This window comes from Eschrichtius robustus, chromosome 16 (genome assembly GCF_028021215.1).
Source record: "Eschrichtius robustus isolate mEscRob2 chromosome 16, mEscRob2.pri, whole genome shotgun sequence".
Lineage (NCBI taxonomy): Eukaryota > Metazoa > Chordata > Mammalia > Artiodactyla > Eschrichtiidae > Eschrichtius > Eschrichtius robustus.
This window is the reverse complement of record NC_090839.1, coordinates 45097518-45122869: the sequence shown is the minus strand read 5'-3', so window position 1 is coordinate 45122869 and position 25352 is coordinate 45097518. Positions and strand designations below refer to the sequence as shown.

General features: G+C 41.7%; 2 protein-coding genes across 3 annotated transcripts; both read right to left on the bottom strand.

The window, feature by feature from the left end:
• Positions 1–4639: 4639 nt before the first annotated feature.
• OTOR (otoraplin) lies at positions 4640–7315 on the bottom strand. Its single transcript, XM_068524896.1, has 4 exons — positions 7174–7315; positions 6668–6807; positions 5633–5743; positions 4640–4784 (listed from the first exon to the last, which is right to left on the bottom strand). Exons 1-4 carry the CDS (start codon positions 7286–7288, stop codon positions 4761–4763), a joined length of 390 nt encoding a protein of 129 aa, XP_068380997.1. The 5' UTR covers positions 7289–7315; the 3' UTR covers positions 4640–4760.
• A 7492-nt stretch (positions 7316–14807) lies between these two features.
• SNRPB2 (small nuclear ribonucleoprotein polypeptide B2) lies at positions 14808–24731 on the bottom strand. Of its 2 annotated transcripts, none has more exons than XM_068524348.1 (7): positions 24668–24731; positions 22543–22632; positions 21989–22161; positions 18227–18367; positions 17370–17420; positions 15915–16003; positions 14808–15433 (listed from the first exon to the last, which is right to left on the bottom strand). In XM_068524348.1, the coding sequence occupies exons 2-7, from the start codon at positions 22604–22606 to the stop codon at positions 15274–15276; spliced, it is 678 nt and encodes a 225-aa protein (XP_068380449.1). In that variant the 5' UTR covers positions 22607–22632; positions 24668–24731; the 3' UTR covers positions 14808–15273. The 2 variants fall into 2 exon arrangements, with proteins under 2 accessions (XP_068380449.1, XP_068380450.1); XM_068524349.1 differs by lacking the exon at positions 24668–24731 and adding an exon at positions 23947–24004.
• Between the last annotated feature and the right edge of the window lie 621 nt (positions 24732–25352).

Genomic DNA, 25352 nt, shown 5'->3' with positions numbered 1-25352 from the left:
AGTCACTCTTGGCTGGGCATCAGATAGCAGGGAGAGTCTGATGGTCTCCTGCCATTTGCAACATCCTTTGAGGACGCAGGAGGGTGAGAGAGGGAAGAATTTGAAGAAAGAGAGCACTGAGGCTTATAAGGGGACAGTATCTCCCTGGTGCCCAGGTGTTTTTAAATGTTTCTTTGACAGAGCACCAGAGACATTTCCCTGGTAATGAAGGCAGGGAAGAGGTACCATCCCAGACATTAAATATAACAGTTGTCAAGCTTGTGTGTGTGTGTGTGTGCGTGCGCGTGCCTGTGTGTCTGCATCTTTGTGCTAAGTATTTGCAGAATGTCTTGCAAACAACTTCAAAAAACCTATGGAGAAAAACAGAAGTGTTCTGGAAAGAAAAGATGCTCAAGATATACTTTCGTTTCACTTAAAAAAAAATCTGTAGTTCTTCCAAGGTTTCAAAAATGTTTTAAAAGCCTCTTAAATTAAAAAAGTTAATTTTACTAGCATTTATTACACGCCTACTGTGTACTGTGCACTGTGCTGTGTGATTTTACAAACACTATCTAATTTAATTTAATTCTCATAATTACCCTCAAAGTTAGTTATTATCATTCTCAAAGGCATTATTATTCCCACATGCAAGAGGTTAAATGACACAAACATGGTGACACAAGCAACAGAAGTCTGAGCCTTCGTCCCACACAATGTGGAAGAGTCACAAGGGGTCTGAAATCTACAATGATTCCCATTGCAGGAATTCCACTGGCTTTGACATAACATGAGACATGAACCAAGTGCAGCCTGTTTGGATTACTTGTATTTATTACATTTGACATAACAAAAGTGTATCCAATATAACATCATGTACTCTAGTAATCTATACAGAATAACCTCCTCATTAGTATACATTCTGCTCATGCATACCTTTTTCAAGAAGGAGTGGAAACCACAGTACCTCAGTCTCCACCTGGGTCTCTGTTGTGATCCGAGGAGGCGTCCTCTCTTCCCAGTGGCTGCCTGCACTGTCATGTGCTTTGGGTCTTGTACAAGGCTCTCAACAGAGTGAGGGTCAAAATGTCTGGCCAGAGACCTGAACTTCCAGCATCCAGAGAGCAGAGAGACAGCATACGTCTCTGCAGATACAGCAAGTGCCATCAAGGTGCAGACCCGAAGTACTCACGCTCTGGTGGGGCACCCCCTTTCTGAGGTGGATTTCCCAAGAGGCATTGTTATTTACACCCCTGCTAGGATGGCGATATACAAATGAGACAACCCTACTTGGCTGAGCCTAAATACGATTAGTTTACGGCTGAAACCCATCTGGCTCTAGGTTTCATGGGTGAGCAAATTATATATGTTGATCTTTATAAGGTGTGGTGACCCTCACATGCTGGTGTTGATGAAGGGCTGTGGCCAGAACTGGGATCTCAAATCTAAATTATACACGTATATTGTACACCATATCCCTGAATGGCTGGTGGAATGATTTGGGACTATGAGAATTTCAGGTGATTTTTTTTTTTTAAAAAATGATACTACAAAAAAGTATGCAATCTGGAAAATGTTACAAATATCTTTGATGTAGACATTCCAGATGGTCCGATGGGGAACTGCAGTTTCTGATCAGTGAAGCATCTGGAGGGTTAGAGCACAACTCCAGGAGTGACGGCCATTCTCATGCAGCCCTCTTGGGTCAGATAATAGTGGCTGCCACGTAGGGGCCCTACCATGTGCAGACCCTGTGCACACATTGTATTTAAAACTTGCAACAACTCAGTCACGAAGTTGTCATTAACCCCTTTTATTTTATTTATTTATTTATTTATTTTTAACCCCTTTTATTTTTTGGCCGTGCTGCACGGCATGCGGGATCTTAGTTCCCCAACCAGGGATAGAACCTGCGCCCCCTGCGGTGGAAGCGCGGAGTCTTAACTACTGGACTGCCAGGGAAGTCCCTAAGGCCTTTTATAGTCAAGAAAACAGAGGTCCCGAGAGGTTAGAACCATATTCAGGCAGGCACGGCTAGGAAACGGCGGCACTGACATGTACATCCCACATTCTTCCATGGTGCCCTGGGCTCTGTTCTCATCACCCAACTTTTCTGAGCCACCGATCCCACACATCCCTTAAACAAGATTTCAGGTTTTTGCCTGCCAGCGTCCACCATGCCCTGACTCTTTTCACCTTTGATGGCTTTCTGTACTGGCCTCGTCCTGCGCTGGTACCCACTCTGAGTAGTCCTGCTCTAGGCAGTCTCCCACTTGCCCTAAGTGGGCTCCTGGAATCGACTTGTCTACGCCAGTCATGTCCACTCCCCGTATTGTTTCCTTATTCTTCCATAAGCAGAAGTCTTACGGAATTAAATGTGTATGCTTTTCCCCTATTCATCTATCCTACACCAGTTTTAACTCTTATGTCCAGCCACAGAGCCTAGAAGAGTAGAAGGAAGTTTTTCTCTTCCTACATGTGTCCATGAATCCCTGAGGGTCTTGTTAAAATGCAGATCTTGATTCAGAAGGTCTGCAGTGGGCCCTGAGACTCTGCTTTCTAACCAGCTTCCAGGTGAGGCCATCCTGCTGCTGGTCCAGGGATGGCATTTTGCTTTCCCAGAGCCTAAAGATGGTGTTTAAAGTTCCTGCAAGTGCTTTCATTCTTTTACTGCAGATAAGCCCCCAGAAGATTTAAATCAGTCAATGACCTCGAAGTCCTACATGAGACCAGTTCTGGGGGTGGGAGCAGATTTGGGCCAGGAGGGAGCCTATAGCTGAAGCCCTGTGCCTGGGGCACTCCAGGCTGGATGCCTGAAGCCAGACAGATAGGGGTTTTGGGCAGACTGAGGGCACAATGGGGGTGCTGGGTGTCTTGAGGGGTGATGGAGTGTCTGGGATGGAGGGCCAGCAAGTAAGAGGCAGATAGAAACAGAGGTTGGATAAATGCCTCTTAGCCTAAAATTGTGTTGAGAGCTCTAGATGTTGCATGAAATCTTTTATGGAATAAAGTGAGATAGAAAAATAATAGTAGGTTTGGGTTTGGGTTTGGGGGGCTTTTTCTTGGGGGTGGGGTACCATTTTATTTGACTGACTTCCCTAAGAGTTTGGCAAAAACATATTCACCTAAAGTCGCAATGGGCACAGCTGGAAAATGACTCTGGAGTCCAAGCCTCCAACTTGTCCTAAATGCCCTTCTCTTCAGGCTTGTGGAATGCTCAGACCCCAGAAAACTGAGGAACAAACCCTATTCCCAAACCCCACCTCCCAGACTTTCTATTCCTCAAGGTGAAAGTGTTTTTAAAAAAATTTTTTAAACTCAGAAATTGTGAAAAAAATTTTGAGTGTAGCACAGGCATTTTAACATGTTACATTACATGTAAACAAACAAAAGCTCATGACTACATTAAAAGGATTACATTAGTAATACACAATCAAAGCCGATTTCCAGTTAAATGTAGAAAAACTTGTGGGTCCATCAGGACCACCAAACCTGTATCCTCTCACCAGATTTCTTTTTTTTTTTTTTTTTTAATTTATTTATTTTTGGCTGCATTGGGTCTTCATTGCTGCACGTGGGCTTTCTGTAGCTGCTATGAGCGGGGGCTACTCTTCATTGCGGTACGCGGGCCTCTCATTGCGGTGGCCTCTCCCGTTGCGGAGCACGGGCTCTAGGCATGCAGACTTCAGTAGTTGTGGCTCGCGGGCTCTAGAGCGCAGGCTCAGCAGTTGTGGCGCACGGGCCTAGCCGCTCCGCGGCATGTGGGATCCTCCCGGACCAGGGCTCGAACCCCTGTCCCCTGCATTGGCAGACAGACTCCCAACCACTGCACCACCAGGGAAGCCCTCACCAGATTTCTTAACACGTCATCCTTGACTGGGGGAATTTGCACAGGAAGAGGAAATTCGAAGTTGAAATAGAAGTGGAGAAAAGAACCCATAGACTTTATTTTCTGTATATTTTGACTTGAAGATTGAATAATATCCAGTAACAGCACATAATAAGGGGAAACTATTCCATTGCACATATTTCATAAAGCACCCCACCACCACTTACTAAAATTTAAATTTTTTAATTTATTAAAATTAAAATTTAAAATTATTTAAAATTTGGGGAGAGGTAAATTGATCATTTAGAAGGTAAAATGATTCAACTGAAATAATTTGTGAGCCATTTTTTTAAAGAGAAATTTAGAGGCATAGTCCAAACATCTATGAGTCCAAACAGCTCTTTTTCTTCCCCAACAGCTTCACATCCCAAAGGCATCAAATATTAAAAGTAACAACAATCCTAGAATACTCCTTGATGACATAGCCCCTTTGGGTACATTATAATACTCCAACTGGCCAGAGAGACCAAATAAGTAGAAAACATCATGTCCAAAGAAAAGACCTATGACCTAAGTCTATATGGGGCTCCAAAGAGCTTGGAAGAATTACTATTTAGAAATAACTATAAGTGAGCTATCTTCTATATGATCCCTGTGTAAGAGAAGATGCCCTAGGCTGAAAAATAATTCTCTACTTTCAATTCATCCACTTAGCCAAAGGTCACCCTGACCCAGTGGGTGGGAAGACCAGGCTAGGAGAACACCCCCTCCCCCCTGCCCTTTCCCCCTCCTTCCTCTCCCCTCCCGCCCTCCCCTCCCCTTTATCTGCCATCTCCAGCCCCAAGGCAAACCCTTGAAACAAAAGTCAGAAATTAGGGACATGTATTTTTTGGTTATTTTTGCTTTTTTCTTTGTTTTTGGTGTTTCCTTTCTATCTGCAAATTTGTCTAACTTCTTACTCGCAGAAGAAGTCAATATCCTGGAAAAAAACAAAAGCAAAAAAAGATTGAGCTGAGCATGCAGGGCCAGAAAACAGATGTAGATTCTTTATTTCAAATCATATGTAATCAAAGGGTAATTTGGATTTAAAATAAGCAAAGTCTGAACCCCAAAGTGTATGACACAAGTATTACTCTAAGTCAAAAACTACTTAAAGTGAAGATTCTCAAATACACTTTTAATTTATGGTTATTTGACACATTCAAGCTCAATGCTAAGACATGGTGACAAGTGAGTCGCATTTATGTAGGTTGGGCAATGTTTTGAAGTTATTTTGCACAGCAGTTAGCTCCAGGAGAATCGTTTCAAAACAACCACCTTGCAAAGTAGCTCAAAGGGGATCTTTTATTTCTGTTCTGGGTATACAAGACCCCAGGGCATTAGGAAGAGTAAAATTTTTTTTTTCATGCATAAGTAGAGTCTATCTATCACAAAAGTAGGCATTCAAAAATTTTCCAGAATGTTTTGATTTTGTTAAATACAGGTGCTGATATTTTTCTCAGCCCAAGTCTTTAGTCAACAAGTGTACCCATCAGTAAGAGTCAGTTAATATTATGTTGGTTTCTTTCTTTGTGACATGGAGCCCTTTCCAGGATAACTTGCATCTAAAACAAAGGGGGTTGGTAGAGAAATTTCACTAACCTTTCAACATTGATAGTAGGTATAAATACTCCCCCAAATCTCATTGTCTAGAGATGTCACCACTGAAAGTGTCGGGGGGCTTTGCTTGATGCATCTTGTAAGTTGCATGATGCATTATTCACACCTGCCTACATCTACATTACCTTGAGATCTGAGTCCTTCCCTGGCACCCCCAGAGACGCTTACCGTGGTGGGAACTTCCTTGGTGGCTTCTTGGTACACATGTTGCTCCTGGACCAAGTTGCTGGGGAAATAACCCACAGTTCCCATCTCGTCCTCAGGTTGATCGCCATAAACCTGAGTGCCCAGAAGTGTAACAGTGAGGGGAAAGCTGATGTGAGTCCTCTTTTAGAAACCCTCAGGCATCCTCTTCGCTATCCATGAGAATTACATAACTGCCAATGCCTTGCTTCTCAGTCTGGATTCTGGGGGGCTCAGACCCAAATTTGAAGTTTGCTCACAGCAACTAAGTCAACCCACAGAAATTGTGTGTGTGTTCTTTTGTGGCCTAATCTTACTGGTCTCCCTACTTTAGCATTTCTCTATGCAATCTTGTGAGCTGCCTGAAATCTTTTTTGGAACCCATAAATAAAGTCTGTACCTTTTTAAAAAAGGTAAACAGACACTGTTATTTTAAAGGACTTTTAAAGGACTCTTTTTAAAAATTCAAATGAACAGGTCTTGAGTGAATCTAAGATTTAATTCTTTATTACTTGAGAATTTATCTCTGGAGCTGGAGCTGCAGCTGTAGTGGAGGACAGTAAATCAATCCGGCTTCATCCCTCCCTAGGGCCCACCCCTGCATGTTTTAACTGAAGAAAGCAGATTCTTTGGAATTAAAGACGGTGCTAAAGTTTCCTTAAAAATATTGAAACGTAGCCTGACTGCCAGTACACATGACTTTTACTTGGCAAATCCACTCAAATATTTTTGAATAAGTTTCAAACTCTTTGGGATGTTCAAGCCCCCATGTGTTTGACTAGATTTTCTTGCCAAACCATCAAATAAACCTACATTTGGTTTTGTTATGAAATTTTCTTTGTTTCTTCAAAATGCAATAAAAGCAAATATATATGAATTTTTGCACTTGTATCCACAGCATCTATATTGTTCTTAACAGCTAGTTTTAAATATTAAAAGGCATTGCAGATACGTAACAGAGGAAAAATTAAGAGCCACATATGTCAAGATGTGTATATATTTTAAATAATCTCGTCTTACACTGCCAGCCCAAAATTCTCCAGCTTCATTTTCTTTTACCAGCTTTGAGTAAACATAGATCCACTGCCCTTTTTTAACGTTAATGAATCTACAGTCTGGGGCACTGTAATCTTCTTGAGCTCGGGCCAGAGAAATAGTATCTGGAAGAAAAAAACACTGAAATGTTTATCTAGAAGAAAAAAACATTGGCTCCTGGATTTTATCACAGCAAAAAAGCAGAGCATATAAGAAAACTAGGAAATCAGAGTGACTAATACCTCCTAATTTACAGCTCATGTTCAGTTCCAGAAGATAACTAAGGTATTAAAGCAGCACCCAGCAGAATCTTAGCCAAGTGAATTCTTCATGGTAAGACACAAAAGGCACAGACCAGGAGAAACAATGCTAATCACATGCACATTAGAGAAAATTCACTTCCAAGTACAATTAGATTTTATGCTATTGTTGCATATTTCTTTTTTGATTATATAATAGAAAGGTAATGAAAGGCATAAAAAAGTCCTTACAGACACACTCGTCATCTGCACACAGCTTCCTGGAAGCAAGTCTGTCCATAAATATTCCATGCACCGCACATATGGCCACAAGACCTGGGAGGAAAAGTAACAATAGTCTTGCCATCTTCCTTTTTTGCTGTTTTTGCTTTTGCCCTTTGAGTGGAAGTGGAGACTGACTTCAGTGCTTCCTGTCTTTTAAGTGAAAGCCAGACATCTGGGTAAGTCCCCCGGCCAATGGGGAGGTGGCTACCATTCCTCTGCTTTCATAACAGCTACTGGGCTCTAGGGGCTATTTAGCATCTGATTTCCCACAGAGACTCAAACTCTGTGTCTTTTTCACACGCAAATGGTATCCAAAATGGTCCACCATTGTTAAAGTCACTTTCGCTGTGGTTTACTGTATCAGGAAGACACTGTTAAAAGAACTATGAGAATTTTAAGTCATTTAAAAAATGTTTTCAGTTCAAACCTCATATGCTTTCAATGCATGAGCAAAGATGTACTAACTGTAGGAAACTGTTGAAAATGTGAGATCTATACCCTTAATACAAATAATTTTGATTTAAACATTTAATAAACATCTGGATTTATATAATAGATAAGTTAAGGATGCTTACATTTACAAATCATTCACGATAGGATTCTTAGGAGTCACGTCTGTTGGAGCAAGCATGGGCTGTAACACATCAAGACCCTACTAACGGGGCGTGGGGGGATGGAGAAGGGGTAGGTGGGTTGGGAAAAATGGAACAGGTTTTTTTTCTACCTCCTCTCTCGGAGATTTTTGAAATTCAGTCTCAAAATGCTCATGGCTCATAGAGGAGGGAGTAAAGCTGGAGGTTTGTTTCTCCTCGAACCCCCATGCCTGCCTGGCCTGCTTCCGGGCATCTTTCCCATGGGAAGAGGGGCACGGTTACAAGTCATCAAAGTTGAAGCGCTGGGACTTCCCTGGTGGTCCAGTGGTTAAGACTCCGTGCTTCCGGTGCAGGGGGTGAGGGTTCGATCCCTGGTTGGGGAACTAAGATCCCGCATGCCACGTGATGTGGCCAAAAAAAAAAAAAAAAATGGACAAAGTTGAAGCGCTAATACCTGCCCCCATCTATTCAACAAATATTTCCTGAGCACCTGCTATGTGCCAGGCACTGTTGTAGGCACTAGACACATAGCCGTGAATTAAAAAAGGTCTGGGCCCAAGGGTTTACTTTCTATTGGGAGAAGGAGACAATAGGTTTCTGCTTGTCATAGGGTGTTTGGGATTGTTTTTCTCTCATAAGGTGGCCCCCCGCCCCCTCATTATTTCTAGACTAGAGGCCCTGTCAGGCTGCCCTGTCCAACTTGGTTGCTGTTAAGGTTTTAGAGCAGAACTCCCTTTCCTCTCCCCCGAAACACTGTCACCTGACAAAATGAGGGACGAGCATTCAACTTACAAAATAGGTACAAAACAATTTTCCAAGGGATAAACTGGTAAAGCAAAATATAGTACAATGAAAAAGTTTGATTGTTTTAGGGATGTGTGTGTGTGTAACAAAGTTTTACTCTTTGGGTCTGTGTGGTATAGGGGTGGGAGTGGCATGTTCTTTTCAAGGGAGGATCTCTTACACGGCTGGCCCTGATGTGGAAGCTTGTGAAATCCAATATCTTCATTATAGAAGAGGATGTTGAGGCCCAGCACAGGCCAGAGCTGCCTTTCTTAACCACTCCAAGGGTCACCCAGCGGGATTGTGGTCCAGTGCTGTTTCCATGCATCCACTGTCAACTTAGAATTGGGGTTTTAAATTCTTTATTTCCTGTTTCACTTCAAGGAAGGGATGAATTAGAAATCATTTTTGAAAGCAGAATGCCAGTGCATTTTTTTCTTCCTATAATCTAGGGGCCTAAGAGGATCTCTTGGAAAATGAAAGCATGGATCAAAATCCTCTTTATCCTGATCAGGGAGCTGTTTTACAGACTGCGACAATCTCCAGCCAGCTCTCAACACAGGAGAGTCAAAAGACAATTGCCATTTAAGAGGCACTTTCAGAAATGAGGATTGGGTTTCCCTGGTGGCGCAGTGGTTGAGAATCTGCCTGCCAATGCAGGGGACACGGGTTCAAGCCCTGGTCTGGGAAGATCCCACATGCCGCGGAGCAACTGGGCCCGTGTGCCACAACTACTGAGCCTGCGCGTCTGGAGCCTGTGCTCCGCAACAAGAGAGGCCGCGATAGTGAGAGGCCCGCGCACCGCGATGAAGAGTGGCCCCCGCTTGCCGCAACTAGAGAAAGCCCTCGCACAGAAACGAAGACCCAACACAGCCATAAATAAATAAATAAATTTATAAAAAAAAAGAAATGAGGACTGCACAAACTCAGATGGCCACACCCTAGGCAGGCCCCCAAAGCAGAGTGAAACGTTGAATAAAGCCACATCCGAGCTGTCACAACAACTTAGCCAACTAAGCTGATGCTGACACGAAGCCACTATGGGTCATTTGAAGGTGGAGAACCAAGAAAAGAGATGCCAAGCCTTCTGAGTGCATCCTGGGCAGGCCTGGTACGTCCCAGCATTCTGCAGTGGGCAGAGACCGGGTGAAGACTAGAGGCCTCTTTGTAAAATTCTGCTCACAAATAGGAAGTTAAACTTAGAATAACTCAGCGAGCTGTTGTGGCTGGTAGCACACTTGAGTCACCACAGCACATTCGGAGGGTCCAGAGAAGGGCTCTGTCCTGAGCTTACTTCCCTCCTGCTTCTGGATTTTCAGATAGATTCTTTGAGCCTTTAATCCCCAAAAGACATGGAGGCTGTGGTTCCTTTAGGGTCTAAAAATGGGCTTTTACAGGGACTTCCCTGGTGGCGCAGTGGTTAAGAATCCGCCTGTCAATGCAGGGGACACGGGTTTGAGCCCTGGTCCGGGAAGATCCCACATGTCGTGGAGATACTAAGCCCGTGCGCCACAACTACTGAGCCTGTGCTCTAGAGCTGGTGAGCCACAACTACGGAGCCTGCACTCTAGAGCCTGTGAGCTACAACTACTGAAGCCCGCATGCCTGGAGCCCATGCTCTGCGGCAAGAGAGGTCACCGCAACAAGGAGCCCGCGCACAGCAATGAAGACACAACGCAGCCAAAAATAAATAAATAAATTTATTTTAAAAATTAATAAATAAAAATGAAATAAAAATAGGCTTGGACAAGTGGATGGGGTGGAAGCAGCCTCCTCGCCTTGACGTAGAAGGCCCTGCATGATCTGGTCCCTCCGCCCCTCTGAGGTCACCTTCTGTCACTCCCCCTCAGTGGCTCTGTTCCCGGAACACCAGCCACTTGAAAATGCGAAGCTCATTTCTACTTTAGGCCCTCTAAGCTTATTGCCTGGGATACTTTTCCTCCGGATACTGGTCTTCTGGTCTCTGATAGTCAAAGATGTCTCCACCAACAGACCAGTTTAACAGAGCCAGTCCCGCACTCCCAAAACCCAATCCGTCCATCACTCGACCAGTGGAACCTGTTCTGATGCACGTTTCACTACCTGACATGCCTTGTTTACTTACTTGGTGATTTGTCCCCCTGACACCACAACGAAAACTCCACGAGGTGGGGACATTTTCCATCTTGTCCATTGCTCTATCTTTAGCACCCAGAAAAATACTCGGTACTCATAAATAGGTATTCATTGAATGAATGCATGATCCCCGAAATTGTATGCTTAGGTGTATACATGCATGTGTACTCTTTTTTTCTGGGGAAAGCCCCTAGGTTTTATCAGGCCTAAAGAGATGTTCATTACACCCCTCAAATTAAGACTCATTGACTAAATGGTTAGGGCAGAGACGCTGGGGTCCTGCCACCAAAGCATGGTCTCCAGACCAGCAACTTTAGCATCACTTCATAAAGTCTCTCAGACCCCACCCCAGTCCTGCTAAATCGGAATGGACTTTTTAACAAGACACAAGTGATTTGTATGAACACTAAAGTTTGAGAAGTGCTGCTTGAGGGAAAATCAAATACAGCACAAATATTTAGCCAGGATTTCATATTTGTCATCAGGTCTTTGCTGATTACAGCATTTTCAAGGGACAAAATGCCTGTTAAGTACCCAAACAAAATACTTTAAGTCTTTAAGTTTAAAATGGAGATGTGAGACTCTCCCAATAGTTTCCATTTTGACATTATCTTCTATAGATTACCTTTGAAAAATATAATTTGAGCTAATAATCTAATCATATAACCCACTTCATAAAGGTAGAAACCTGCTTTGTTAGTTCTTAACTTTGACTCACGTTGGACTCAATCGGGGAGCTTAAGAAATATTGACGACTGGGTTTCACCCCTAGAGATTGGGATTTAATTGATCTGGGGTGTAGGTTAGGCATGGGTATTTGAAAATATCTCCCAGATGATTCTAATATGCAGTCAAAGTTGAAAGTTAAATTCAAGTTGAAAACTGCTGTATTTAATGGATAACAACATTTGCTCCCTCTAGACCCCCTGTGCAACTCCCACAGATGAGTAAGTTAAGGATGGTCAGAAGACCCTAGTTTGATCGAATCTTCTTCAAAATATAGTTTGTAAATACATGGAGATTAATGGGTCTCGAGAAGAATAAGTTACAAGTAAGGAGAGGAGGAAGGCTAGAATGAACTCAGTGCTATTGGGTTGCAATCAGAGGTACTGTTGCAAATTCATTATTTTTAATATAATTGAATAGATATACCCATAGATATATAGATGTGATACCTCTATATAAAATTAAGATCCTGAAAGGTTAGGACAGGCTGAGGAACTGACAGGAGACTAAAGAGACATGACAACTACACTCAACACATGATCCTGGATTGGATTCCCGGGTCATGATTGGGACATCAGTCAATGGGATGGGGACTTCCCTGGTGGTGCAGTGGTTACGAATCCGCCTGCCAATGCAGGGGACATGGGTTCGATCCCTGGTCCGGGAAGATCCCACATGCCACGGAGCAACTAAGCCCGCGTGCCGCAACTACTGAGCCCACGTGCTGCAACTACTGATGACCACGCGCCTAGAGCCCATGCTCCGCAACAAGAGAAGCCACTGCAATGAGAAGCCCACGCACCGCAACGAAGAGTAGCCCCCGCTCGCCGCAACTAGAGAAAGCCCACATGCAGCAGTGAAGACCCAACGCAGCCAAAAATAAAATAAAATACAAAAAAATAAATTGGATGAATGTTATTCCTTGATGTTGCTGGTCATCTAGAAGTTATGTGGAAGAGTGGTCTTGTACTTAGGAAATCCACACTGAAGTTTTAAGGGGTAACAAGCCATCAGGTCTTGACACTGTCAAATGGTTCTGCTAGGGCTCAGGGTGGGCCTCCCCAAAATAACGCATATTGATTATTTTGAATTAGTTACTTAAGAAACTGCCAATGCAAGAGTGACACTCTGACCCTCCTGTCTCCCAGAAAGCAGGAAATAAATCTCTCATGTGAAAGATGCACCCCCTGCATCTAGAGGTAGGACATCCCTTTCACCAGAGATAGGGAATTCAGGTCAAGAAGCTTGTATAAACAAACCTTGTTACTCCTTTACTACCTCAGGGTCGAACTGTTTAGATTCTTCACTAATTGAGCACCCCAAACCTAAGTTTCTTTGCCGTGTCACTTCATCTCTAGTTTATTGTTTCTTTCTCAAGAAGGTATAAAAGCTGCCTGCTTTGGCCACTACTTAGGTCTCATTCCTATGAGACCTGTCTGCATGAATTAAAATTTTTTTTTTCCCGTTAATCTGTTTTGTATCAATTTCATTATTAGTCCAGCCACAAGAACTCCAGAGGGGTAGAGGGGGAAATTTCTCCTCAACAGTTCAAAAATATGTATGGGAGCTCTGTGTACTATTTCGGCTTTTATATAAATTGGAAATTTTTTCAAAATAAAAAGCTTTCAAAAGTAATCAAATGTCACTCCTCTGCTTGAAATCTTCTAACAGATCATATGTCCAACACAGACCTGTATGTGAATGTTCAGAGCCACTTTATTCCTAATGGCCCCAAATTGGAAAGAACCCAAGTGCCCATCCGCTGGCGGAACAAACTGCTGATCCACACAATAGAGATGAATCTCAAAAGCATCCTAGACAAGGCACAGTTGCAGTGACAGAAAGCAGATGGGTGGCTGCCTGGGGTCGGGATGGGGGGACAGACTGACTGCAAAGGGGCACAAGGCAGCTCTTGTCTTTGAGGGGTGACAGAATGCTCTGTATCTTGATTATGACTCTCACACAACTTATACAACTACCAAAACGCATCAACTATTGATAGAGTACTAAGAGTAGCGGGGGCTGCGAGCTCTGTAGTTGTGGCTCGCGGGCTCTAGAGCGCAGGCTCAGTAGTTGTGGCGCACAGGCTTAGTGGCTCCGCGGCATGTGGGATCTTCCCGGACCAGGGATCGAACCCGTGTCCCCTGCACTGGCAGGCGGGTTCTTAACCACTGCACCACCAGGGAAGTCCTGTGAAACATCTTCTGAGACAAGCTAAGGACAGTCACTGAGAGCAAGCAGTTAGAAAATGTACTAGCAATTGGCATTGCTGTCAACATGCAAGAGCATGGTCTTTTTTCTAGTAACTCAGTTAATATATTTTATGGACATACACGAACTTGACAACTAGGTTAAAAAGTTATTCATAAGAATCAGACTCTGCAGGTGGAAAGTTAAGGGATAAAAATTATTCTGCTTTTTCCTCCTTATGTATGCACAAGAGTGATGTGATAAAAATCTACGTAACTCTGAAAGTGGTCTTCCTATAAATATGTATTCCATATATATTCCATAAATACATAAAAAAACTAAGTGATAGGAAAAGTCTTGTTCCAGGAAATATTAAAACAGGAACACAAGAAGTGATTAACAGTCACTTTACCATGCACCATACATAAAAAACCGTCCACTTCTATAGACACCTGTGGTTTTACTAGCAGGGGACTTGTATCGATAGCCTTAGGTAGAAATCAAACACTACAGAAAATGAGCTTTGGAAAATCCTGAGTATCGGTGTTTAAGAAGCACAAAGAGGCAGCAAGATTAGGATTGGCAACCTTTGCAAGTCAGCCTACTAGTCTTCAAAAAGATTACAGACTCAAAATCTTTCCTTTGGAGGTCGTTCAATAACGAGGTTAATAACTGAGCAGGTATTCCTTAGGAACGATCCTGCCTCAAAAGGGTAAGAGCATAAAATGTGAAGTCTAAAGACAATATTCCCTTTCCATCTGTTTTCCCAGAAAACAGTAAGTACAGTTACTCCTAAATGACCTTTATTCAATTAAAAACGGAATGAAAAGATTTGTGAAATGCCTACTACCAGCAAATACTATGCTCATTTATTTGAATATGAAGATGGAATTTAGATCCTGCCCAGGTCCCATCTTCTTCTCATATCCAGGATGATCATTTTTATCATTAGTAAAAGAATCATTAAAAAAAACAAACAGGGAATTCCCTGGTGGTCTACTGGTTAGGACTCAGCACTTCCACTGCAGGGGGGGCCTGGGTTCGATCCCTGGTTGGAGAACTAAGATCCCACAAGCGGTGTGGTGCGCCCAAAACAAACAAACAAAAAACCCCACAAACAAAAACAAACCAAAAAATGAATTCCAGGATGGCAGTTCATATGCATAAAACATTACAGAAAATATAATCAAGTGCTTGATCTAATTCTCCTTTACTTTTATTAAAGTGGTTCAATGTTTCTCTACCATTAGCTACTCCAAAATAACACGAGAAAAGCATCTACCATTAGCTACTCCAAAATAACACTAGAGAAGCATCTACCATTAGCTACTCCAAAATAACACTAGAAAAGCATCCTATTACAGTTTTACATACCTTAAGATGTGTTCTAAACTAGCATAAGCATTTGGTGATAGGACAGTGGGCCAATAAATGAAATATTATGTACAGAATACAAATAAAAGTTTATTGTACAAAATTAAGGCCTTCACAATTCATAGTTCACTAAGGCTAAACAAAGACTAGGTAATGTTTTAAATCCTTTACAAAAATTTCACATACACTTTCCCCTACCCCCAACTATTAAAATGGCCTGACCAAATGTTATCAAAACGAAAACTATACATAACACCAAGTCCTTTAAAGGCAGCTATCCCAAATCTCATTTCTTGGCATAGGTGATCTTCATGGCATGGGATGGTGTGATCTTAAATCCCTGTAAAGCATCCCTGGCAGCTCCAGCCTGTCCATCGTTTTCAAATTCAACAAAAGCAATGTCATGCCTCCCAGGTACCAAACGTACTTCCTTGAAACCAGGGAATCTATAAAGAATTAAAACAATTTTTACATATGTAAACAATTTATATACATGTAAACACAGAAATGACATCAAATACATAAATGTGTGTGTTTAAATTTGTTAAGCAACTTCCTGATATGAGTCCAGGAAAAGTATCATATCCCAGCAAGAATCCTGAGTGGGATGAAAGAGCCTAAAATATAATTAATACCATGAAAATAACTGCAGGAATCATGTAAGCTAATTCTATTTTTTGTCATTTCATCAAAGCTTTGTTTCCTGTTTTACTCATCAACTAGAATTAATAATTCAAACATTAGAGGTAATTTAGCCTTTTATTTGCTAAATCGGCAGACTGGCTTCAGTTCGTGATTAATCCTGGAGCAACACAATGAAGCTGTAAGGAATTACTGTGTGATACACAAACGGATTCAACCCAGGGAAGTGCTATCTGTCCTGTCAGGAGACTCCCGGAACACAGACTTGTTTATGGAAACACTTACTGATTAAACAGCATGGATAACATCATCTCATTAGTCTCTTCTGGTAAATTATTAAGGAATAAAATATAGTTTGGAGGGTAATCAGGGACCTATTAAAAAGAAATGGCAAAGTTAGTTTGTAAATATAAAAAGTACAGTAAACCATTTGGCTCTTAAAATCTAAACTTCAGAAAACTACATTCCACCGTTTAAGGCCTGTGAAATCTTACTACATCAAACACTAAAGCGGAAAAACAGTGACACCAGAGAAATAAGCAAAAACCTAACAGTAACCAAACAAGGTAGATATTCAAGTCACTTAATAAATATCTGGAAGATTACAAATCTTATTAACAGTTTTTAAGTATTTAATTAACGGTATTTAAAACAATATTTAAGTTTTAAGCATCTGGAGGTCAGCTGAAACAGGAGGATTTTGTCGTCTGGATTATATAACCGATCCTAACAAACCAGAGAAGGCATCTGTGTCACCCATACTCAGCTGCTTAACCCTCAGATGTTCAATCCTCTGCACTATCGCTTACTACCTCCCAGTGTGTGAGAAAATCTGGAAATAGAAAGATTTCCACTAAGAATCACTGCTTGGCGATTTTTAATTTTTTTTTTTTTTCTGAGTAAATGAGATATACATGGCATCTAGTTACATACAAGTAAGTGGAAACAGACACTGTTATGGGGAACTATAGGGAAAGGTCTTTATATGTAAGAGCCTCTGTCTTCAAGCTAATTTCGTGGAAGAAAAAAGATGAAATGTAAAGAACAACGTAGAGCTTAGAGAATTAAGTGCTGGCATTTGTGAACTGGACTATAATTGTTGAAAGACTTCAAAAGAGTAGACAATGCAAGAAAATGCAAATAACTTAAAATCAGAGGAGGAAAACCTCAGTGGTGCAAGGAATTCCCTGGATGTTAAGGATCCTGTCAGACCCTAGCACCCAAGGGACTAATCGGGAAACCGTTAGTACATAACTCAGGCTTTCTTTTTGAGGCCTTTACTGGGAAGCTTAGGTAAAGAGTTTCCTGATAAGTCTATATCAGGAGACTTAAATATATATGTGCTGAGGAAATAAGAGCAAAGGCAACTGTAAAACAACTTTGCTCTATCAGAAAGGATGGGTTAGTGCTTCAGCCAATGGGAATGGATACCAAGCCACAAGCCTGGAAAGCTCTGGGCCATGTACTGTGTGGAAAACAACCATTTTGCTCCTTGCCCTCATAGAGCTTAGAATCTATCGCTTTGATTCTGTCATTGACTCACCATGGGAAGCAAGGAATAAAGTCAGGTTTTGTTTTCTCCCTCTTAAAGAAAATTAAAATGTTTTGAGGAGTTTCCACATTATTGTGGCTTACAGATGGAATCATTTTCAGTTTTTGGAGACATGTAGGTTGTTGTAATTATTGTTATTGTTTTGTAATTTTATTTTAAAGTAAGTATCACATGGAAAAAAATATTACCTGAGGATTTGGTGCTGCATTTCCTTGGGTATTAGCTGAATTTGGTGTTCCCTAACCCAAAGAAATAGAGAAACAGTTAAAATTTCCAACCCCTCTAAAAAAGCAGCAGGTATTTATATTTTAAATTACTTCATAAAAATAAGATTAACAAACAGATTTTTAAATCTATTTAACTTTACTTTCACTGAGAATTTACATCTTAAAACTCTGACTCAAACATTTATGTATTTAACTTGTCAAATGTCTTTGAAAGGTCTATATCATAAAATTCAACCTCTAAGCTTTAAAATTATGGAGAAATATAAATATAAGAGAAAAACCAAGGACCAGTCTTTCTCTTTTTTTAAAACAACTAGAAAAAAGTCAAGCATTATACTTAGTAAAACTGATTTCTAATCACTTTCAATCCCAAAGTAACTACTTTTTGGATGATAATTTCACCTTTACCTGGTATTTTAAATTAGATTTTGAATTCCTGAACTGTTCAAAGAAAGCAGCTTTCAGTGGCATACTCATGATTAAAGATAACACCTACAGTATTATTTATACACAGAACTTGAAAAATAAGCCAATAGATATTAACAAATTTTGGAGAATGATGGAACTAAATATCATGCAAATTCAAATAAAACTGTTCAATATAAATCTGCATATGTAAAGGTTTATATTTTAATCTGTTGCTTAAACACAAATATTGGAATTTTAGAATTCAACCATTCCAGCTTCTTAAAAATCTACCTTTAAACACACACATGTGCACATGCATGCCTCAAAGATCACCCCTCAAATGGAAGACAGACATCTCTATCAAATTTTTAACACCAAAAAAAAAAAAAAAGAACTTTTGCCCATCTTACCTGACCAGGTTTTTTGTTCATGGTTGTTGCAGTCTGTTCCACAGTTTTGGCTTTTTTCTTTTCTTTTTTCTTTTCTTTGTCAGCAAAAGTGCCACGCATTTTAGATATTATATCAGAATCTGTTTTTGCATACTGGATTCGCTGTTTTAATTATTTGAAAACAAGTCACTTTTCATCATGCTGAAGGCTGTTTTTACACTTGTCATTAATATTTCAAATTTTACTATGGAAATAAGAGCTAATTTTAAACACATACTTAAGGAAATCTGTCAAATATACTGAGCACCAAATGAAAATAAATTGTGCCCCATGATTCACAACTGAGACAAAGTTAGATTCAACTGTGTTTATTACAAGAAAAAACCATAGATTTTCATATGAGAAAAACAAGACTTTGAAATATCTGCACCACTGCCCCTCTCCATTTAAAAGAACAGAGAAAACTGCATTGGAAAGCTGTCTATCCCTTACAGGGACACTCCATAGAGGGTCCATATATGCATGGAATTTGTTATTTCCAAAGTTAAAGTACCAAAGATTGAGAATGACTTTCCCTTGAACCTGGTCTATTATTTTTAAATGAAATGACTAACAGTGGCATCCACTTAAATTTAAAAAGTTCTGAAAGGAAACAAAAAGATGGCGTCGCAGCTAGTGCAACCAGGTCACTTGCATGAGTAAGTAATACGCCACAGCCAGCAGGCACAGCACACACGACTGAACAAGCGCTGAGAAACACTGGTCTAGGACAGCATTTTCATGAACTTTAATGTGCATTCCAATTACCTGGAGAGCCTGTAAGAGTGCAGATCCTGATGCAGGGGGTCTGGTGAGGCCTGAGATTCTGCACTTCTAACAAGCACAAAGGGGATGGTGGGGCCCACACTTTGAGCAGTATGGCCCTGGCCTAAAGCATTATCGCATAGCTGAATGTTCGGGGGAACCGAGAGGGGGGCAGGCCTCCCACGATACCTCAGTCCCTGAGGCTTCCTCTGGCTGCTGGACATGGCAGTTCCAAGTGGACTTACCCTGCGAGCAACTCTGCTAGTCTTGCATGTCATCATCTAACCAAAAGAAATAGTTCTGGACCAACTCTGACTTGCTCCCAGGGATTCCCTCCCAACTCCCTTCTTCCTGACCTGAACAGATCTTGGGTGATCTTGTATTTGCCCCTGTGACCTGTGAAAATTTCTGACCTCAGCCCTTGCTCTTAGCTGGCTGGTCTAGAGCAGCAGTTCTCAACCAGTGGAGAGTCTGCCCACCAGGAGACAGCTGGCACTGCTGACTGGAGACACTGTGTGCCGTCATGCTAAGAGGGCAGAGGCCAGAGATGCTGCTAAACACTCTTCCATGAACAATACAGCCCCAACAATAAAAAAGTATCCAGTTCAAAATGGCAAAAGTGCCAGTGTTGAAAACCCTGGTCTAGACTAAATACTGGTGAGGGATAAAAGTCCACCCACAGCTTAGAGAAGGTGCAAGATTTACATTTATACCAAAGGTTTCATGACAGAAGTCCTTAGGAAGATGGTTCTACTTTACTGAGGTATTTTTGGAATTAAATAACCAAATGCCCTTGAATCACAGAGAATAATTTTGTTCTGAGTTCCAAGTTATAGAAAATTTTGTTCATTTCTGATCTGGTGTGTTGGCAACTGAAACCACCTAAGTAGGTATAAACAAGACAGCTCAAGGAACATTCTTTTCTTTCTTCCAGGATGCGGGAGATCTGGCAGTATCTACTACCTTCCTGAAGGCAGAGAACAGACCTCCTAAAATACCTTCAATATGAGATCAGTCTAATGGGCTTTTCCCACTGATTTTAAATAATTAGCTGGCAAGGTGAAGCCAGTGCCAAACGCAGCAAACAATTTCCAGCTTTCCTGGATCTCAGTCACAGGCACATGCAAACTTGTCATCCCAACTTAGCAAAACAGCCCTAAAACCCTCTACGAGAAGAAACTGTTCCTTCATACTAATGTAATTGTAGATTTAAACTAAAACCCAGTCTTATGCTACTGCCAACTGAGATCTCACTTATGCTAGTTCTTTACACTACTGAGAAAGATAAACTGGTCTCAGGAAATGCCAATTTACTGAAAATTGGGGTATGCAGGTACTATCCCCCAGTTTTCTGGAATAGGACTTTCCACATATATGGTGCCAAGTCAGGTGGGAAATGATGGGAAAAGGAGAGCTGGATGGAGGACGGGAAGAAAATGTGCTCCAGTAACAGACAAAAAGCGCTCAGTCCTGAATTAAACAGCGTGGTACCAAGGTCCTCAGACTAGTGACCACAGCCAACACTGCCTGGTGTTGTACGTTAGGTCTTCTTGAGACACAGCACACTCATCGATCTGCACACCTTCTGTGGCTGCTTCTCTGGCCCTAAAGGCAAAGTTAAGTAGCTGCAGAAGAGATTATCTGGCTCATAAAGCCTAAAATATTTATTATCTGGCCCTTTTACAGATAGGGTGCTGAATCCCAGTTTAGGGGAAAAAAAAATCACAATATTGGGTGTTCAGGAGATTAGCTTTCAAGTCCTGATGATGCCACTGGTTATAGTAACATAAGCTTTCTGTGCCTGATTCTTCATTTGTTAAAAAAAAAAAAAGGGATCAGACGAGTGGTCTGCACTACAGATTATGGGCCAAATCCAGCCCATGGCTGTTTCTGTATGGCTTATGAGTTAAGTACTTTTTTCTTTTTTTAAACACAATTTTCAAAGGATTGCTTAAAAAAACCACACACACACACACACACACACAAGAATATGCAATAGAAACCGTATGTGGCCCACAAAGCCTAAAATATTTATTATCTGGTCCTTTATAGAGTCTTTGCTTGCTTCTGAATTAGACCAAAGAATATCCAATTTGCTTACTTTTTTTTTTTTTTTACAGGTCAAAGTGAACATGAGCACAGAACCAGTTAACGGCAGAACCAGAATGAGAACATGGGTCCTTCAAACTCTGGGCCTCGGCTCTTTCCCCAACATCCCTTCCCATCACATTCCAGTTCCGGAAAAAAAGCACTGAAATCCACACCCAAAGTACTATGTACCCATTCACACACCTAGAGCCCCTTGCTATATACACTGTCTCCACCCTGATCCAATCCTCTACCATCTCTGACTTATACTATGTCTCCTGAGTTCCCTACTTCCCTTCTGCCCTTCCCACAATCCAATCTTCATCCAGCAGCTAAATGTGAAATCTCATGTCACTCCTGAGTTTAAAACTTTCCATGTGTGACTATTTCATTTCCATTCATTGTTATTCATTAATAAAACCTATGACATTACATCTATGAACTGTCCTCAGATCAGTGCTTTGACTGCATAGCTTCTGACATGCAGTATTTCACTATGCTACTTTCTGAAACTTCAGACTGGATTCCCTCTTTGACCCACGATTTTTGTTTTGTGTTGTTTTACAAGTTTACAGAGGTTTCTTTTTAATCTTCTGAGTAATTATTAATTTCTAGTTCTTTTGAGATGAGAATATTGCCTATACTGCCATTGTTTTTAAAATATTCTACATCTCAGTGTATTTTGTTTTTGCCTATTTGAACTATCATAAATAAAGAAGTGAATTATAAGCTCTACTACTAAAGTGTTTCTATAAAAATAAATACATAAACAAAATAAACCCAAACCCACTCTAAACTGAAGGCAAAAAGCAACAGCCATATTTTCAAGGGTATATTTACAAATCTATCATACCATTAATAGTGATTAATGCCAAAATAAGATTGATTTACCATCGGTTTGCCATAAAATGGAAATCCTTGTAACTGTCTCAAGGCATTTGTGGATGAGCCCAGTTCCTTAAATATAACAAAAGCTTGCCCCCTCATCTTCATGGTCTTTAGAGCCACAATATCTACGACGTGGCCAAACTGAGAAAACAGGGCATACAGGGATCTCTTCAATTCTGCACAAAATTAGAAGGGAAACCAGTTATTTGTGAATGAAACTATGATAAAATTCTTCATAAAATGACACGGCACTGAGTGCCCCCCCCCTCATTTATTTATACAAAGTTACATATTTTAATAAAAACATCTTACTATTCCCATTAGCAGTCTAATTTTAAGTTTTTGAAACCATTTATCTACAAGTGAAAACAGATTCAACACATTTTCAGCCCCTACCTATTTTTATCTTAAAAAAGCCTTAAAATCCTTAAACAATAAGGGATAAACCATTATTTCAGGCACTGAGAAAGATGACTAGATGAGAATTTTTGAAGCTCTATAATTTTTAAGATGGTAGTGAGCAAACACACTTTAGTTTTTTTAAAAAAAGCACTTACCTTCCTTTTTAATTTTGTCATTCATATTGTTGATATAAATTGTGTGATTTGGTCTGATATCCATGTTGTGGGTTAAACTGTTCAAAGAGCCTAAAGAGACAGTAAATATTCTGCTATTAAACAGGGAGGATTCATTCATATGATAGCGTGGCATTAAGGACACAGCACAAGGGTACTAACTTTTCAATTCTTTCAACCCCCAATGTCAGAAAATATCAGTTTGGCAGTAGTCTTTAAAACCTCTCGAGGACTTGCCAGCCTTCTTTTTTAAACAAAAGGAGAATAGTTCTCAGGCTGAAAACTTGGTGGGGCACTATTATCTAGTCAGATTTTAATAACATTCTTTTATTCCATACATTTATTTTTATACTTATCTTTCACTTATGACAAGTAATACTGTTCTCCCATCTACCTAATAACTTTTCTTTTTTAACAAAATTAAAAAATTGATATTTGAAAAAAAATGAAAAAAGAAACTAGCAAATATATATCCAGTAAAAATCATAAAGATAGAACATTAATGGACTTCCCTGGTGGTGCAGTGGTTAAGAATCCGCCTGCCAATGCAGGGGACACGGGTTTGAGCCCTGGTCCGGGAAGATCCCACATGCCGCGGAGCAACTAAACCCTTGAGCCACAACTACAGAGCCTGTGCTCTGGAGCCCGCGAGCCACAACTACTGAGCCCACGTGCCACAGCTACTGAAGCCCGCGTGCCAAGAGCCTGGGCTCCGCAACAAGAGAAGCCACCACAATGAGAAGCCCACGCACCACAACAATGAGTAGCCCCCGCTCGCCACAACTAGAGAAAGCCTGCGTGCAGCAAAGAAGACCCAACGCAGCCAAAAATAAATAAGTACACTTATTTAAAAAAAAAAAAGAACATTAATGAAGTTTGCCAAAAACTCTTTCATGGGTACTCTTACAAAGCCCTTTCATATTATTACTTAATTTATCACCAACAGCTCCCACTCCAAAGTCACCTCTAATGGACTTGAGAGACTGGAGCGGTACCGCCTGATGAAGAGCTCAGATTCTAGAGCCAGCCGGATCTGAATTCAAATCTATGCTTCTTACTAGTTGCTTGACTGAGGGCAAGTTCTAATCTCCCAGGTCCACATCTGTAACACGGGGATGGTAACAGAATCTACCCAGTAGAGCTCAAAAGGCTAAATGAGACAAAGTTCTAGCAGCTCTGGAATCAGAAGTAAGCACTTCGAGCAGCTGTTATTAATGTCTTTTACAGATTAATGCAAGTCCTTGCCCACAGTTACATAGCTGATAAGCAGGAGACCTGAGAATTCGGCCCTTGTTTTCTGTCTCCTGCACTTTTCTTTCACACCCACCACACTATTTCATTTTTTCCCACTGTTTTAGTTGCAGATTGTGGCCTTGCTTTTATTACCTTGATGCCCCGCATATTTCTTCGTTCCATGAACATTTACACCCACACTATGTGCACAGCATAGGATGACGTACAAAGAAAGAGCCCACAGACAAGGACTGTACTTGTGCGGGTAACAGGTGAAAGTTAACGCTTCTCAGGGGCTTGCGACGCCCTAAACTGAAACCTGGGGGACTGGGGTCGCGAACGACGACGAGAGGGAAGTGACAGGGATCAAACTGAAGGCAGAGATATCAGAGGGGGAAGTTCTCGCTTTATCTCACGCGAGGTTTGATGATGGCCTGGACTAGTGCCGGGGTACCGGGAGTCGCCTCCCGGATCCAAAAGGGAGCCTCTGGCAAGCACCTGAAGGCTCAGAGCGAGCTGTAAACGACTCGCACTAGCGAAGAAACACCAGTTATCCATAACTTCATATGCGCGAGGGTTCCCGCCTCTCCAGACCCAGGCATATTCGCCCACGGCCCCGGCCCGAAGCCCCAGGAAGCGGCCACACGATCCCCGGCTCCGACCCGTCCCGCCAGAGACAAGGTTCCTAGGTCCAGGGGCCTCGCCAGACCCGAGCGTCAGTTTCCATGCCTCCCTCGCCGACCCTCCGCGAATACGTTCCGGCCCCGGCGCCGCGCCCTGCCCACCCCCAGCTCCCGCAGGAAAGCGTCTGGCCGAGGGGCAACCCGCAGCCGGGAAAGCGGAGAGAATTAAGAAAAAAAGCGCTCCAACTCACCGGAGGCGTCCGCCGCGTCACGTACGAATCACAAGCCGGAAGCTGGAAGCCGGAAGCCGAGCCAGGCACCGGAAGTGACGCTACCAAGCGCCTCAATCGAGGGCCGACAAGTCAAGAAGCCGAGCCCGGAGTGGATCGATGCCCCGCGGTCTCCAAAGCGGCAGTTACGAATCGCTCCGCTCATGCGCATACATGGCGGGCGGAGAGAACAGGTGCAAAGGGGAACCGAGGAAAGGGAAGGAGGCTTGTGGGAATCCTGTGGGGTTAAACTGGAATTCTGGGGCCGCGGAGTAAGAGCATAGGGAAAGGTGGTGGTCATTTCCCTCACCATGAGTTTGCGCTGTTCTGTCCCATGCAACAGGTGCTTTCCATCTTTCCAAATCCTATATAGATCTTCCTAGACTTATGATGGATTTACGTCCTGATAAACCCATCTGTAAGTTGAAAACTATAAGAAGCAAATGCACGTAATACACCTAACCTACCCAGCATCACATCTTAGCCGGGCCTATCGTAAACGTGCTCAGAACACTCACATTGGCCTATAGTTGGGCAAAATCATCTATACAAAGACAATTTTACAGTAAAGTGTTGAACATCTCATGTAATTTGTTGAATACTGCACTGAAAGTGAAAAACACAGTGGTAGTCTGGGGACAGAATGTAGTTCACCCTCATGATCACG